General features: G+C 45.3%; 2 protein-coding genes across 4 annotated transcripts in view; both read left to right on the top strand.

Moving 5' to 3' along the window:
* The window catches only part of CASS4 (Cas scaffold protein family member 4), a 35,322-nt gene extending 31,579 nt beyond the window's left edge, over positions 1-3,743 (top strand). For both annotated transcript variants that reach the window (XM_073309302.2, XM_073309303.2), the window contains exon 7: positions 298-3,743. In XM_073309302.2, coding sequence (XP_073165403.1) covers positions 298-711 — 414 coding nt within the window. In that variant the 3' untranslated portion in view covers positions 712-3,743. The remainder of the gene's footprint in view (positions 1-297) is intronic.
* A 1,804-nt stretch (positions 3,744-5,547) lies between these two features.
* The window catches only part of RTF2 (replication termination factor 2), a 51,232-nt gene continuing 41,938 nt past the window's right edge, over positions 5,548-14,841 (top strand). Inside the window, exons 1-4 of one of the 2 annotated variants that reach the window (XM_073309301.2) lie at positions 5,548-5,691; positions 8,227-8,321; positions 8,424-8,517; positions 10,786-10,925. In XM_073309301.2, the coding sequence (XP_073165402.1) occupies positions 5,623-5,691; positions 8,227-8,321; positions 8,424-8,517; positions 10,786-10,925 (398 nt within the window). In that variant the 5' untranslated portion in view covers positions 5,548-5,622. The remainder of the gene's footprint in view (positions 5,692-8,226; positions 8,322-8,423; positions 8,518-10,785; positions 10,926-14,841) is intronic. The other variant, XM_073309300.2, reaches the window with a different exon arrangement.

Raw genomic sequence — 14,841 nt, 5'->3', positions numbered from 1 at the left:
ACTAAAATCATGTTGTAAGTGAAGTGTAAGTATGTGGGCAAAAGGTAGATTACAATTAGGATCATATCATTTTAAGATCTGATATTTCATGGCCTACCAAAGCTAGAAATAGTGCTTTATAATTACGAAAGGTCTCCAGGCTGTGACAATTTTGGAGCTGCGGCAAATCAGCTGCAGCAACGTGAAGAATAATTTATTTAATTGAAACTACAGGAGAATACAGGATAAAGTGGATAAGGAAACAATCTCTGTGTTACCAAACTGAATGTCTTTCTTGTTTTCTTTTCCCTTTTTTAGGTTTTCCCACCTTCAAAAAAGCATAATATTCAGAGCAACCTGGACTTGGCAAAGAAAATCACTCTCTCAGAAAATTGTAGACTGTATTTTGATGCCCTTCATAAGGCCATTAGTGTATTTACCAGTAGTCTTAGCAATAATCAACCGCCAGAAGTCTTCATAGCACAGAGCAAACTGATCATTATGGTGGGACAAAAGTTGGTGGATTCTCTCTGTCAGGAAACTCAAGAAAAGGATATTCGGAATGACATCCTCTGCAGCAGCAGCCAGTTTTGTAGCCTGCTGAAGAACTTGGCTGTTGCCACCAAAAATGCAGCAGTGCAGTATCCAAAGACAGGTGCCATACAGGAACTTCAAAATCAAGCTGATGAGCTGTCTAAATACACTCAGCAGTTTAGGGCAATGATGGAATGAAGAAGCCTTTCCATTCTTAGAAGAGAATCCTGGTGAAAACTTTAGGATCTCCCCCGATTTCTGGGTTTTAACCCCTCAACTATGGTATCCTGAGAGCCGAGGAAGACAGGACTCCACAAAGAACCCAAATTCCAGTCTTAAATCAGCCATACCCTGTCGAGGTTGCTGTTGGGCAATGAAAGGTGTACTAAGGCCCTGAGGAATGTCTACACAGGCTGCGGCAACAATCCTCCCAGTCCAGGTTGACAGATTTGGGTTAGTGGGACATGTTCTGGTGCTCTAAAAACAGATGTATAGACAGCACGTTGAAGTGACAGCTTGGTCTGGACCTCAGAATGTGAAACTCAACCCCTCCTAGACTTTACAGATTGTGCTCCAGCCCAAGCTGCAATTTCAAATCACTGTTTATACACCTATTTTTAGAGTGCTGGTGAAAGCCAGCTACCCCGAGTCTATCACCCTAGGCTAGGAGGCTGACTCCCACGGGCTGTGTAGAGATACCCACTATGACCAGGAATCGAATTTGTACTTTCCACACAACAGTTTAGAGCACTATCTGGAAAATGCTGAGTCAACCCTTCCAATCAATCATTGGAATGGCTTGGCAAAAATTTCCATAGAGTATGGTTATACACTTATTTTATTATTTGTCTGATTTCTTATCTTTCCAAACAAAGCAGATAAATATATTTTTCTATTCTTTTTCACTTGGAAATGTAAGTGTTGTACTGGTTTTCCTGATAACAGACCAAGATATAAATTGTGATACATTGTTATGTGAAGCCATCATCATTCTCTCTTTTCCAGGGGATTGTTTACCGTATTTGTTTTAAACTACAGATTTTTTAATAAAATGTCATTTACAGATCTTTCATATTACAATGTTATGAGCACAGTATGGAACAAATTCTGGCAGATGATGTGTATATAGGCCACAGAAAACCTATACCCAGCACCATAGAGAAATGATTGGACTCCCCATACTGGCTCTCATCTAAACCCAAGGAGCAACTGCTTCACAGGTCTTCCATGGGAGAAGCTATAATGGACCATTACAGAATTGGCCTCAAAGTTTAGGGAACATGGTCAGCATGTTTACGATCACAAAACACACATAAGATCCATGCAGGCTGTTCATGCAAAATTAGGGTGAATGTCAAGACAGGAATAATCTGTTTATTGGGTTGCTGCTGGCCAGAATATGGGTGCACAGTAATGCAGGATACATGTGCACTCATTTTGAGGACAATTCTGCATAGTTGAGGAATTTGAGCCAATGATTTTTGTATGATTTCTCTCTCTTCTGGTGCTCAGCTATTACAGTGATGGAGGCCATATAAACACCTAGATAGGTTTTTGTGTGTTGTTTTGTATTTTTTTTACCAATTAATTTATTTTTTTTCAAATATGGCTTAAATTTTCAAGTCTTGTTTTCCTTTTGTAGGTACAACTTCTATCTGTATAATTTGCTTCTGATAAGCAGGCAGTTAGTTTTGCCATCATTTGTAGTCGCAATTCATTTGTGGATGCAAAAATTCGGGTGCAATTTGTGCCTGTAAAGAAAATTTGGCTAAGTCTCAGTGTAATGTTCCAACATGCAACAGAATGCATTGCTGAAACAGCTGCATTCAGACAGATTTCCAATGGAAGTGCAAAGAAAAAATATTTAAGCCGTTCTTTATTTTGAGCACACTGTACATATTTTGGCCTGGCCTGATATCTGCAGAAATTTGTTCTCTGCATTTCTGATGTTTAATTTTGTTCTTCTGTTTTCCCTTTTAAATGAGTTTTACAATTTTTGTTGTTCACAAAACATTAATAAATAACATATTGATAAAAATAGTTTTAATTTATCAATATACCATTGCAAAAATGATGTTGTGCCTATGTCCTTAACAACTCTCTTACAGACTTAATTGGGCCAAGCAGAAGATAGGGTATTTGGTTTAGGATCTCTTTCCAGTTATTTGATGCAAGAAAAGGGAGCGAGAACAGGAACAAGTAGCCATGAGGCTATTATTGATCCTCTAAGTTCAGACTAATATCTGAACCAGTTGTTTGTTCATTTCCCCATATTTTCCTAACAGTGTTTTCTGAAAGCATTTTAATTTTAGAACCTTCTTACCAAAACAAAAAATAAAAACAAACAAAGCCTGCTTTGAATCAGTTTACATGATGGTATCAATTAAGTAGGTTTTGTAACTCTGAGCTATAGCTTAGTGAAGAGCGCCTAACAAACAACCACAAAGAAGTCTAATATAGTACATGTATAAATCCAGGGCAGAAGTAGGCCCTTTGATGTGGAAGTTTCAGTAGTATTTTCTCTGGAAAGAAACTGAACACCAACATAACTGTTACTATTTGTTATTCTTATCAACGAAGAAAGAGTAGAAAAGGATACATGTTAAGGTGGGGATTTTCAAATATAAAATGGGCAAGTAATTTTACTGCACAACATCCAACAGTAATCATTGGTGGGGTTTTAAAGGAAAATTTCATTGCACTATAAACAGTATTGCAAGCATCACATTCAAGTACAAGAGTAAATAACTAAAAAACACAAGGGTCTTAATATAATGAAAATGGTTTATTAAAGAGACTGGCCCAGGATTTGGTAGAAGGATATAGTACTTTTTACTTTTAGGCTGTTTGTTTAAATTTAACCTTTCTGCTGCCTCTTTCAGTGGCCTATGTGAAACCTAGTCTTAATCTAGTTCTCAGTGAGAGGGTGTCCACATGATGACTGTCATCCTTTTAGAGTCTCAGCACTAAGGACATGGTCTGAATGGATCTAGAAATTTACTGGATGGATACATGAGGGCTCACAATGGACCACAATTCTGCAATCTTAACACTGGAAAAATTCCCATTGAAGTCAATGGGAATTTTGCCAGAGTAAGGGCAGCAAAATTTGACCTTTTTGTTTTGTGAAGGTGAAGGAGATTGAGGAGGTAAAAAGAACTGCATGAGAAGTGTGTGTGTAAGAGAGACAGACAGGGAGAGAGAGACATCACTATTGCTGCTTTGCATTCACACTCACATAAATCAAGGTCAAAGGTCCACAAAAGAGAGACCCTAAAGGCAGTCTGTTCTCAGATGCTGGCCAATGAAATCTGAAAAAGGTTCAGAAAAGGGCTCATTTTATTTACATACATCTTTCATTCATGCCTGCCAGTGCATGACTCCATTCTGTTTACTTGTTCTCATGTCCCCAGGCCCAGGTGTTTGTCCCTGTGTGCCAGGACCTGTCTTTGTGTGTTATCCGTGTGTGCAAATATGCCAATGTCCATCCCCATGTGCCTATGTGTGCCTACATGCCAGTGCCCAGTCCTCTGTGTTTTGTGCCTGTGCTGTCCCTGTGTGCCTACATGCTAGTGTCTGGCCCTTATACCTGTGCCTCTCAGTTTGCCAAGATGTAAGTGCCCATCCCTATGTTGCCGGCACCCAGTGCCAGAGGCAAGCAACAGCAGGAGTTCGTTGCCCGGTATGCATCACCCAATAATCACAACGGGGTGGAGAAGCAGAAAAATTTATTTGTACCTTCAAAGAAGGTACAGGGAGAATAGAATCTCAAATCCTGCACCCAGAGCAGGAAGTTACACAGGCTTTTATACATCCTTTCTTCAGCATACTTATCCAATAGGAAGCTGCCCTAAGTATCCATATAGCCAGCCAATCCAGTTACCAGCTAGTTCCCTTGTTCTCTGTACCATCTATTAAACTATAGATATAAAGCTGCTTTGTTCAGCATTGTTCTGCCATATCTGCCCTGTTTGGCCTTGTTTAGTTTCAGGCAGTCTGACTTTGCAACATATTGTCGCAGATCCTCAGCATAACTGCTGCGAATGCCTTGGGGGGGTCGGGGAGGGATGGAGCCAAGGACACTTGGGCCTAGTGCGAGGAGGCTTCATCGAGACTTGTGGTCTTCCATCCCCTCGAGTTACCTAGTGGCCATGCCCAGTGTCCCCAATGCCTATGTGCCCGTGCTGTCCTTGTGTGCCTCTATGCCAATGTCCATCCCCATACGCCCGAGGGTTGCCACCTCTGAGGTGCAAAAACCCACGACATCCGGCACAATCCTGACCCCCATAAAAACTGGACAGCTGGCAGTGTATACTGAGGAGCCTTACAGATTTCCAGGCTAGCTACCTCAAAAAAGGGATGATCCTGGGAAGACTTGGGCAAGTGGCAACCCTAAGGCACCCATGTTGTCCCTGTGTGCCTTCATGCCAGTGCCCATCCCCCTACGTTTGTGCCATCCTAGTGTGCCCATCCCCATGTGCCTGTATGTCAGTGCCCATCCCCGTGGCCCAGGGCCCATCTCCATGCATCAATATCTCAGTGCCCACCCCCATATCTCAATGCCCACTAGGGTGGCCAATTTTGGTTGGATGTATTCCTGGAGGCTTCATCACATGACATAAGATTAATCTTTAATTCCTGGAGACTCCAGGACAATCCTGGAGGCTTGGCAACCCTAGTGCCCATCCCCTTGTACCCCTATGTTAGTACTCATCCCCAGGTGTCAGCGCACCCCATGTGGCTGCATGTCAGTGCCATTCCCATGTGCCAGGGCCCAACCCCCGGTGCCTTTGCGTGCAGGTCTGGGGTGACATGTGGGGGCCCTGCTGGGCTCTGTGGTACGGTGCGTGTTTCCCAGGGCCCTGGTGTGGGAGCAGGACGGGCGCTCCCACCAGCCACTGAACCCATACAGGAGCGGACACAGAGCTCAACACCGGAGCCTTAACCTCCTCCCCTTCCCCCGCCCTTTGTGTGACTGGTTGCTAGGGGACCTTAGCAACCCGATTCCCTGGTGCGTCATCCTCGTGCGCCGGAAGCACTCTTCATCCTGCCGGAAGTACGTTTGTTGTTGGAGGGGGTCGACGCGGAAGTGCAGCTTGGAGGGGAACGATGGGTTGCGACGGGGGGACCATCCCCAAGAGACACGAATTAGTGAAAGGGCCTCGGAAGGTCGAGAAGGTAGGAGTGTGCTCCAGGGAGTCATGTCTGGGGGCGGCTGGCCCGGTCCGCGGGGCACGGGGAGGATTGGACCCCCACCCGGAGTGTGGAAAACCTGGTCACTGAGGGGGAGCTGGAGCTGCAGTCGAGGTTTGAACAGGAAGCCAGGGGATTCCCCCAGTAAAACAGTTAGGGTCAGGATCAGAGTTAAAAAAGGGAAGGAGGATCATCCAGGGAACTACAGGCCAGTCAGCCTCACCACAATCCCTGGAAAAATCATGGAGCAGGTCCTCAAGGAGTCAATTCTGAAGCACTTAGAGGAGAAGAAAGTGATCAGGAACAGTCAGCATGGATTCACCAAGGGCAAGTCATGCCTGACTAATCTAATTGCCTTCTATGACGAGATAACTGGCTCTGTGGATGAGGGGAAAGCAGTGGACGTGTTGTTCCTTGACTTTAGCAAAGCTTTTGACATGGTCTCCCACAGTATTCTTGCCAGCAAGTTAAAGAAGTATGGGCTGGATGAATGGACTATAAGGTGGATAGAAAGCTGGCTAGATCGTCTGCCTCAACGGGTAGTGATCAATGGCTCCATGTCTAGTTGGCAGCCGGTATCAAGCGGAGTGCCCCAAGGGTCGGTCCTGGGGCTGGTTTTGTTCAATGTCTTCATTAATGATCGGGAGGATGGTGTGGATTGCACCCTCAGCAAGTTTGCAGATGACACTAAACTGGGAGGAGTGGTAGATATGCTGGATGGTAGGGATAGGCTACAGAGGGACCAAGACAAATTAGAGGATTGGGCCAAAAGAAATCTGATGAGGCTCAACAAGGACAAGCGCAGAGTCCTGCATTTAGGATGGAAGAATCCCATGCACCACTACAGACTAGGGACCGAATGGCTAGGCAGCAGTTCTGGAGAAAGGGACCGAGGGGTTACAGTGGACGAGAAGCTGGATATGAGTCAACAGTGTGCCCTTGTTGCCAAGAAGGCTAACGGCATTTTGGGCTGTATAAGCAGGAGCATTGCCAGCAGATCGAGGGGACGTGATCATTCCCCTCTATTCGGCTTTGGTGAGGCCTCATCTGGGGTACTCTGTCCGGTTTTGGGCCCCACACTACAAGAAGGATGTGGAAAAATTGGAAAACGTCCAGCGGAGGGCAACGAAAATGATTGGGGCCTGGAGCACATGACTTCTGAGGAGAGGCTGAGGGAACTGCGATTATTTAGTCTGCAGAGGAGAAGAATAAGGGGGGATTTGATTGCTGTTTTCAACTACCTGAAAGGGGGTTCCAAAGAGGAATGATCTAGGCTGCTCTCAGTGGTAGAAGATGACAGAACAAGGAGTAATGGTCTCAAGTTGCAGTGGGAGAGGTTTAGGTTGGATATTAGGAAAAACTTTTTCACTAGGAGGGAGGTGAAGCACTGGAATGTATTACCTAGGGAGGTGGTGGAATCTTCTTCCTTAGAGGTTTTTAAGGTCAGGCTTGAGAAAGCCCTGGCTGGAATGATTTAGTTGGGGATTGGCCCTGCTTTGAGCAGGGGGTTGGACTAGATGACCTCCTGAGGTCCCTTCCAACCCTGATATTCTATGTTAAAACAGCTGGAGTTCTCCGCTGTAATCCTGTTAGTGACTCTTAGGGAAATAGCCCCAGAGTCTTGGAGCTGGCGACTGCAAACTCCTCTGGATTCTCTCTCCCTCTGCAGACACCGGGGGGGCAGTGTGAGGCTGCAGCGTGTTTTTCCAGGTGGAGGTGGTTCTTTATCTCACACTAAGCGAACACGGCATTCTTTTGTGACGGCTTGTTATGGGAATGAAGCTAAACTTCATGCCATTAAAACGGGCAGAGAGTGCTACTTATTGCACAGCATGGAACTCACCTGCTATTTACTTTGTCAATCCACCCCAAGGAAGGGGCTCCAACAGAAAGGATGGGAACCACTAGAACAGTGGTTTTCAACTTTTTTTTCATTTGTAGACCCCCTAAAAAATTTCAGATGGAGGCACGGACCCCTTTGGAAGTCTTAGACAGTCTGTGGATCCAAGGTTAAAAACTGCTGTTCTGTGATAATGACGACTTTTCGCAGACCCCTTAGACACAGTCTTCAGACTCCCAGTGGTCCGCAGACTAGAGGTTGAAAAACCACAGCACTAGAAGACACTGCCCCTGCTGTCCCTCCCCCACATCTTCGTGGTTGAGTTTATAATCTAATGTTTTGATCCTGCAGTGGTTACACATGCAGTTACACATTTGTCAGGAGTCCTGTTGAAATCAGTGGGGCTACTTGCATGAGTAACGGTTTGCAGGTTTGGGCTCCAAGTCAGATATAGGGGAAACGAGTGTTTTGGCTAACACTAACCTAGCAAATATGCAGAATCTTCACTGAAAGGTTTTGAAAAAGCATTTTATCAGGTGAATTTGAGCCAGGAGGGTGGTTGCTTGTCATTTTATAGGGTGTGGGTGCTGGTTTCAAATGTAAAGGTTTGAACGATAAACCTGCCAGTTGGAAAAATCCATCTGAAATGAATGATAAACCAATGTTTTTTCTTCCTTCAGGTTGACAAAAATGCAGAATTAGTGGCACAGTGGTACTACTGCACACTGAGTCAAGAAGAATTAAGGAGACCAATTGTAGCCTGTGAGCTGGGAAGGTATGACTGTTTTTCTTTAGCTTTCTTGATAAAAATACTAATTTTTTAATAAATGTAGTTTATAAAAGTCACAGAATTTTGACTGCAAATTTTATGTTGTAGGCTGTATAACAAAGATGCTATCATTGAATTTTTACTGGACAAGTCATCTGATAAATCCCTTGTGCAGGCTGCATCCTATATCAGGAGCATTAAGGTAAGTGGATGCCAAAATTTAAATCTGATTCTAAAAGGCAGCCAATTAATATCTTATTTTTTCAAGTACTGTTCTCGCACTTTTTCCAGTTCAAAATGGAAAGTTTAGCAAATAATTTTGTAAATTCTTATAGCATGTAAATTTAGCATCTCATTTCCAGGCAGTTTGATACTTTGGTAGCAGTTGTGTTTGCTTACGATATCAGAGACGCTGTTGCTATATTGCAGGGTATCGCTCTTTATGATATATTGTATGGCAGAGGTACGGGTACTCATACTTTTAACTAATGGCCACATTCTCAAATTGCCAAAGTCTGTACCCAGTCTGTATAAAATGGAGCAGATTTCACTCACTTTCTTCTATACTATGAGGGTGCAACCTGTGGAAACTACCACACCCAGTTTGCCAAACTCCATCTTGATTCAAACGGGCATTCTTCCTGCCCTGAAGTGGAGTATTGCATGCTGTACTGTGTTGTCTTCACAAGCTGCATTTCTGCATTAAACATAAGTTGCCCTCATAGAATTTAGAGCTGCATTTGGGTCACCCTTTGCTTTGTGAATAGCTCATGATTAAGGCTGCGAGATTGTCACAGAGCTGCCTGGCTATGCCTCTGCCTAGCAGCTGAGTGAGGGTGATGTCACTGCTTCAGGGGAGCCCCCCAGGTAAGCACCACCCAGAGCCCGCCTCACCCCATCCCATGCCCCAACACCCTTCTCCCTCCCACACCCAAACTCTGCTGCTGCTGGGGGGAGAGACGCAGAGCCAGGTAGGGAGCCTGCCGGCCCTGCCAAAATTCCCCCACCCCCCAGCAGGGATCCCGGGCTGCCTGCTGCCGCGCCCCTCCCCCGCACCATCTGGGCCATCCTCCCCCAGGCAGACCCCCAAGTTGCAGTCATGGGTATTTTTAGTAAAAGTCATGGACAGGTCTCGGGCCGTGAATTTTTGTTTACTGCGCGTGACTTTTACTAAAAATACCTGTGACTAAAACATAGCCTTGTTCATGATATCTTGCATGTCACTATTAAATAACCAATCCCATACTACTCCTGTAACATAGGTGGTATTATCACCTTTTAAACAGTGGAGTAAAGAGAGGCACAGTGAGGCTAAACTGGGAAAGAGGCTAGTTGATATTGAGCCAATATGTCCAATTTGTAAATAGTTTATTTTTAAATCTTTATACTGTACTACAGAATTATCAGTTAGAACACTGCCAGTCAGGAATAGAATTCTGAGTCTCCCCTGCCAGATGTATCTCAAAAGTTTTGCAGCTGTAAAATTTCAGAGCTGCTGTATGGCTGAACTTATAAAAACTTGGTACAGTGTCTGTGACCCTAAAATGTCATTCCAATAACATTTATAATGGCAAGCTCTAATATAAAATAGAATCATAGAAATGAAGGGGTGCAATGAACCTTGTGAATCCATCAAGTCCAGGACCCTGTGCTGAGGCAAAACCAGGTGAACCTGGACCATCCCTGACAGGTGTTTCTCCAACCTGTTCTTAATTTCCAGTGATTGGTATTCCACAACCTACCTGGGAAGCCTGTTCCAGGATTTAACTACCTTTATAGTTAGAAAGATTTTCCTAATATCTAATCTAAATCTCCCTTGCTACAGATTAAGCCCATTATTTCTTGCCCCACCTGCAGTGGGCATGGAGAACTACTGATCACAGTTCTCTTTATATACAGCCATAACATATTGAAAAACTGTTATCCCCCTCAGTTATCTTTTCTCAAGACTAAACATACCCAGTTTTTTTTTAACCTTTCCTCATATCAGATTTTCTTAACCTTTTCATTTTTGTTGCTCTCCTCTGGACTCTCTTCAGTTTGTCCGTATCTTTCCTAAAGTGTGGTGCCTAGAATTGGACACAGTATTTCAGTTGAGGCCTCACCAGTGCTGAGTAGAGTGGGAGAGTTACCTCCTGTGTCTTGCAGATGACACACCTGTTAAAATACCTTGGAATATTAGCCTTTTATGCAACTGCATCACATTGTTGACTCATTCAGTTTGTGCTCCACTATAACCCCCAGATTCTTTTCAGCAGTACTATACACTCGCCAATTAGTCTCCATTTTGTAGTTGTGCATTTGATTTTTCCTTTCTAACTGTAGTACTTTACACTTGTCTTTGTTGAATTTCATCATTTCTTCATATAATAAGCCATAAAGGAAAATGTATCTTCAGGCACATCACCACTTCAACATGTCTCAAGCATCATGAGAACACAACTTAAAAACTTACATTTGTCTTTTTCAGAATGTAACAGAGCTGAACCTTGCAGATAATCCAGCTTGGAAAGGTGATAAAGGGAACACAAAAGGTGATAAATATGATGACATCCAGTGTGCACGCTTTATTTGCCCTGTGGTGGGCTTGGAAATGAATGGAAGGCATCGGTTAGTATCGTGCATGTAACTTTAACTGGACTTTACTTAGAACTGTGCAAATTAATATTTTAGAAACTGTTAAAATAGTGGGAGGACAGATCCTGAGCAGCTGTAAATTGTCATAGCTTCATTAGGGGGCTCTAATCCCTCTCCCACTGCAAAACTTCTATTAACTTCAGTGTTGCGGGGTCAGCCCCAGGGAGTCCTCCTGTTGCAACACATTATTTTGGAGGAATGGAATAGTGGTGGATCTGTGAAATTAGAGTGGAAGTCTACCAAATTATGTTCAAAATATCCTCACCCATTTTCTTTATGATGATGATGACCTAATATTCTGCCTCTCAAAATAAATACCCCAGGCAAGAAAAGTTCTCCTCTTTAATGCTTATTCATTCCAATAATCCATTTTAAATTGTACTGTATTCTGTAACAGTCAGACAGGTGAATGCCTACTGGCTCATGTAGGCTTTGTTATTTTCCTTTTAATGTCAGCAAGTGTTTCAGGATGGGGGAGGGGGTGACTCTTATTTAATGGTACTTTGAAGCTTTGGTATTTTATTTATTTATGCATGTGCCACCTTGGGTTGTTGGAAAGGAAATTCTTTCCTAAAGCATATAAAACCATACTTAGAACCATTAACAGATCCGTCACACACTTCTTTTCTCTTTTCCTTTCTGCGTATCTCCTAAAGTTAAGGTATAACAACACTCATGCCACAAAGACAATGTTAAGAATATAGCTCCCATTGGCAATACTGCTCATTTAGTAATAAATTTGTTATGTATTTATGCACAGTAACATGGTTATTTTGGACTGTATAAAGGTAAGAATTATGTTTGTCTTAACTTAAAATTTTATATCAAACATTGGAAAACTGAATTATGTTAGGAATCATAAATTTAGCTAACCTCACCAAGACTCTACATTTTACTTAGGTTCATATTTTAAAAAATGACCGTTATGTTTAATCCACTTCTCAAATTGATTTTCAAATCAAATGTTTTGTGAAAATTACTGCGAATAGCCCCAACATTATTATTTATTTACTATTGGAGTTATTGTAGTGCCTATGAGCCTTACTAATGGACCAGGGCCTCATTGTGGTAGGAGCTGTACAGTCACACAAGAACAACAACAAAAAAAGACAATCCCTGCCCTAAGGATCTTGCAATCTATAAATCAAGAGACAATAAAGGGATACAGATTGGGGAGTTCAAGGAAACAGACAATATTGGTCAGCATGGTAGACAGTGGTCTCCGCAGCTTAACGATTGTCAGCTTTTTGTTGTAAGCATCATAGAAATGCAGGGCTGGAAAGGACCTCAAGAGGTGATCTAGTGCAGCCCCCTGTGCTGAGGCAGGATTAAGTATATCTAAACCCTCCCTGACAGACTGTAGCAGAGTCTCTGCAGGGACCTCCTGGCTCCTGCCAGGCTGAGAAAGTCATACAGAGACCTTTAGATGCAGTGCTTTTATTTACAGGCTGTGCTTTCTGCACCTTTCCATCATACAAGTAGTCCCCTTATTGCAGTCCCCCAGCAGGAGAGAGGGGGCAAGCTATCTCTCTCTGCTTCCCCTCACTGTCTTTCCTCTACTGCAGCTTTCCTCTTTCCAGCTTCCCCCGCTTCCTTCCCCTGGGGCTCTTATCCAGCCCCAGCCTGATGAGGCAGCAGCTGTTCAAGCGTCCCCAATCAGGGCCAGGTGGTCCACCCAGCTCCAATTCACCTCCCTTAATTGGCACTGGAGTGACAGAGGGTTGGCTAAGCAGTTTTCTGCTTAGCAACCTGTCACACGCCTCCCCGCTTTTTCCAAATCACGTGGTTCAACCGTACAGGTCCCCTCCTTCCTCTAACGGGTGGGGTCCTACTGGGGAGTCCTTCCTTTTTTGGGTGACCAGCTGGAGCTTCCTTGCAGGGTTCAGCCATCCCCAACCTGCAGAAACCACATTGTGTGGAGGGTGGGCCACCCCTTAGCTCTGCTTCCGCCCAGAGGTCATCACACCAGTCACACCCCTGAGTGCGCCCTTCTTTCTTTCACCCATTCACCTCTGACAGGGATTCAGAATTGGCCCCAGCTTCCTCCTGGGCACCCAGGACCTCAGTTTCCCCAGACCCCTCAAGCAGGATTTGGGCCTAGTCTTCTGGGGGTCTGCCTCAGAAAGTTCTGTTGGGCCCATTGGCTCTGCTGAGAGCCCAGGGGCAGATACTCCCTCCCTATCTTCTTTCTCCTTTCCCTTCTCCCGTCCTTCCTGACTCGGGCTCTGTTGTCTAGGGTTTTCTATCTCCAAGACCTCTTCCCCCTTCCTAAACAGGTCTCTCCCTTCTCTCACCTTGGGCCCCCAGCCCAATCTCATTTCCCTATTGGGCAGGGGTCCTAGTCGGTACTGCAAGCCCTCTACCACCCCGACCCATTTCCAACGGAACTGGCCCCAAATCTTGAGGGGTGCCTGGGCCATTGCTACTCATCCCCATGGACACATTCCAGATTTATTTTGGCCCCAGGGATTATCCACTGCAGCTTCACCAACCCCCTCCTGACAAGAGAGCAGGCAGAGGCTGAGTCCACCAGACCCTGCTGGGGTCTCCTCCCCACCCTCACAGAAATGATGGACAGTTTCTGCCCCTTCCCCTGTCCCCTAGAGTTGGTCCACCTGAAAAATTCCACAAAGCCGCAGTCCATATCTGGGCAGTCCTGCTTTTTATGTCCCACTTGCCCTCACCGCCAACAGATGAGTTGCCTGGTCCCCGTGGGAGCTCCCCACTTCTTTTCCCCAGACCCTTCCCGGTCAGGGTTTTCCTGGATTTTTCTCCCAGGGTCCTTGTCCTTATAGGGGTGCCGCTCCTTCCTGGGGGAGTCTGCCTCCACATACTCCTCTGTCAGCTTTACCGCAGCCTCCACCGGGCCTGGTTGGTGCCATCTCACCCATACCCTTGTTCTCTTTGGTAGGCCTTGTAAAAACTGTTCCAGGATGTGCGCATCCATGATCTCCTCTGCAGTCTGGGCACCAGCTCTCAACCATCAGGTGGCCCAGTCCATTAATTTCTGGGCAAAGGCCCAGGTCCTCAAACCCCCTGTCCACTTTGCCGCCCAGAAGTGCTGGCGATATTTTTCAGCAAACAGCCCTACCCAATCTAGGACAGCCGCTTTGACCATGTCGTAGCTCCTGGCCTGTTCTTCACGCAGGGCCATATAGGCAACCTGGGCTTTGCTAGCCAGGTAGAGAGCCACCTGCAGGGCCCAGGTTGTCCTGTCCCATCCTTCCCCCATAGATACCCACTCAAAAGTGCCCAGAAAGGCATCAGGGTCATCTGCCAGGCCCATTTTACATAGTCCCAAGTCCTGGGGGGACTTCCCACCTTCTGAAGGAGCTGCATTGAATGGTCATCTGCTCCTGAATAAAATCTTGCAGGCTCCTCTGCTGCTCAGCTTGCCAGCTGAGCAGGGCCTGCTTCTCCAGCTGCTGAAAAGTTTGTACTGCCTTCTGCAGCCCTTCCTGCTGCTTGATCAGCCACTGCGAGGTCTCTTCCATCTCATGCTGCCAAATTCTTGCTTTGGCATAATCCCGGATGAGCCCCCATATGTAGCAGAGTCCCTGCAGGGCCCTCCTGGCTCCTGCCCCCTGCTGGGCTGAGAAAGTCATATAGAGACCTTTACGTGCAGTGCCCACCTGGTGCTTTTATTTACAGACTGTGCTCCCACCACCTTTCCACCATACAAGTAGTCCCCTTCTTGCAGTCCACCAGCAAAGGGGGGGGGGGGGGAGAGTTATCTCACTTCGCTTTGCTCTGCTCTGCTTTTCTCTTTCCAGCTTCCCCCTCCCTGCTTCCTTCCCCTGAGGCTTTTATCCAGCCCCAGCCTGATGAGGCAGCAGCTGTTCAAACTTCCCCAATCAGGGCCAGATGGTCTACCTAGCTTCAATTCACT

This window comes from Lepidochelys kempii, chromosome 13 (genome assembly GCF_965140285.1).
Source record: "Lepidochelys kempii isolate rLepKem1 chromosome 13, rLepKem1.hap1, whole genome shotgun sequence".
Classification (NCBI taxonomy): Eukaryota; Metazoa; Chordata; order Testudines; family Cheloniidae; genus Lepidochelys; species Lepidochelys kempii.
The sequence above is the reverse complement of the archived record's forward strand: the minus strand, read 5'-3'. Positions and strand labels throughout refer to the sequence as shown.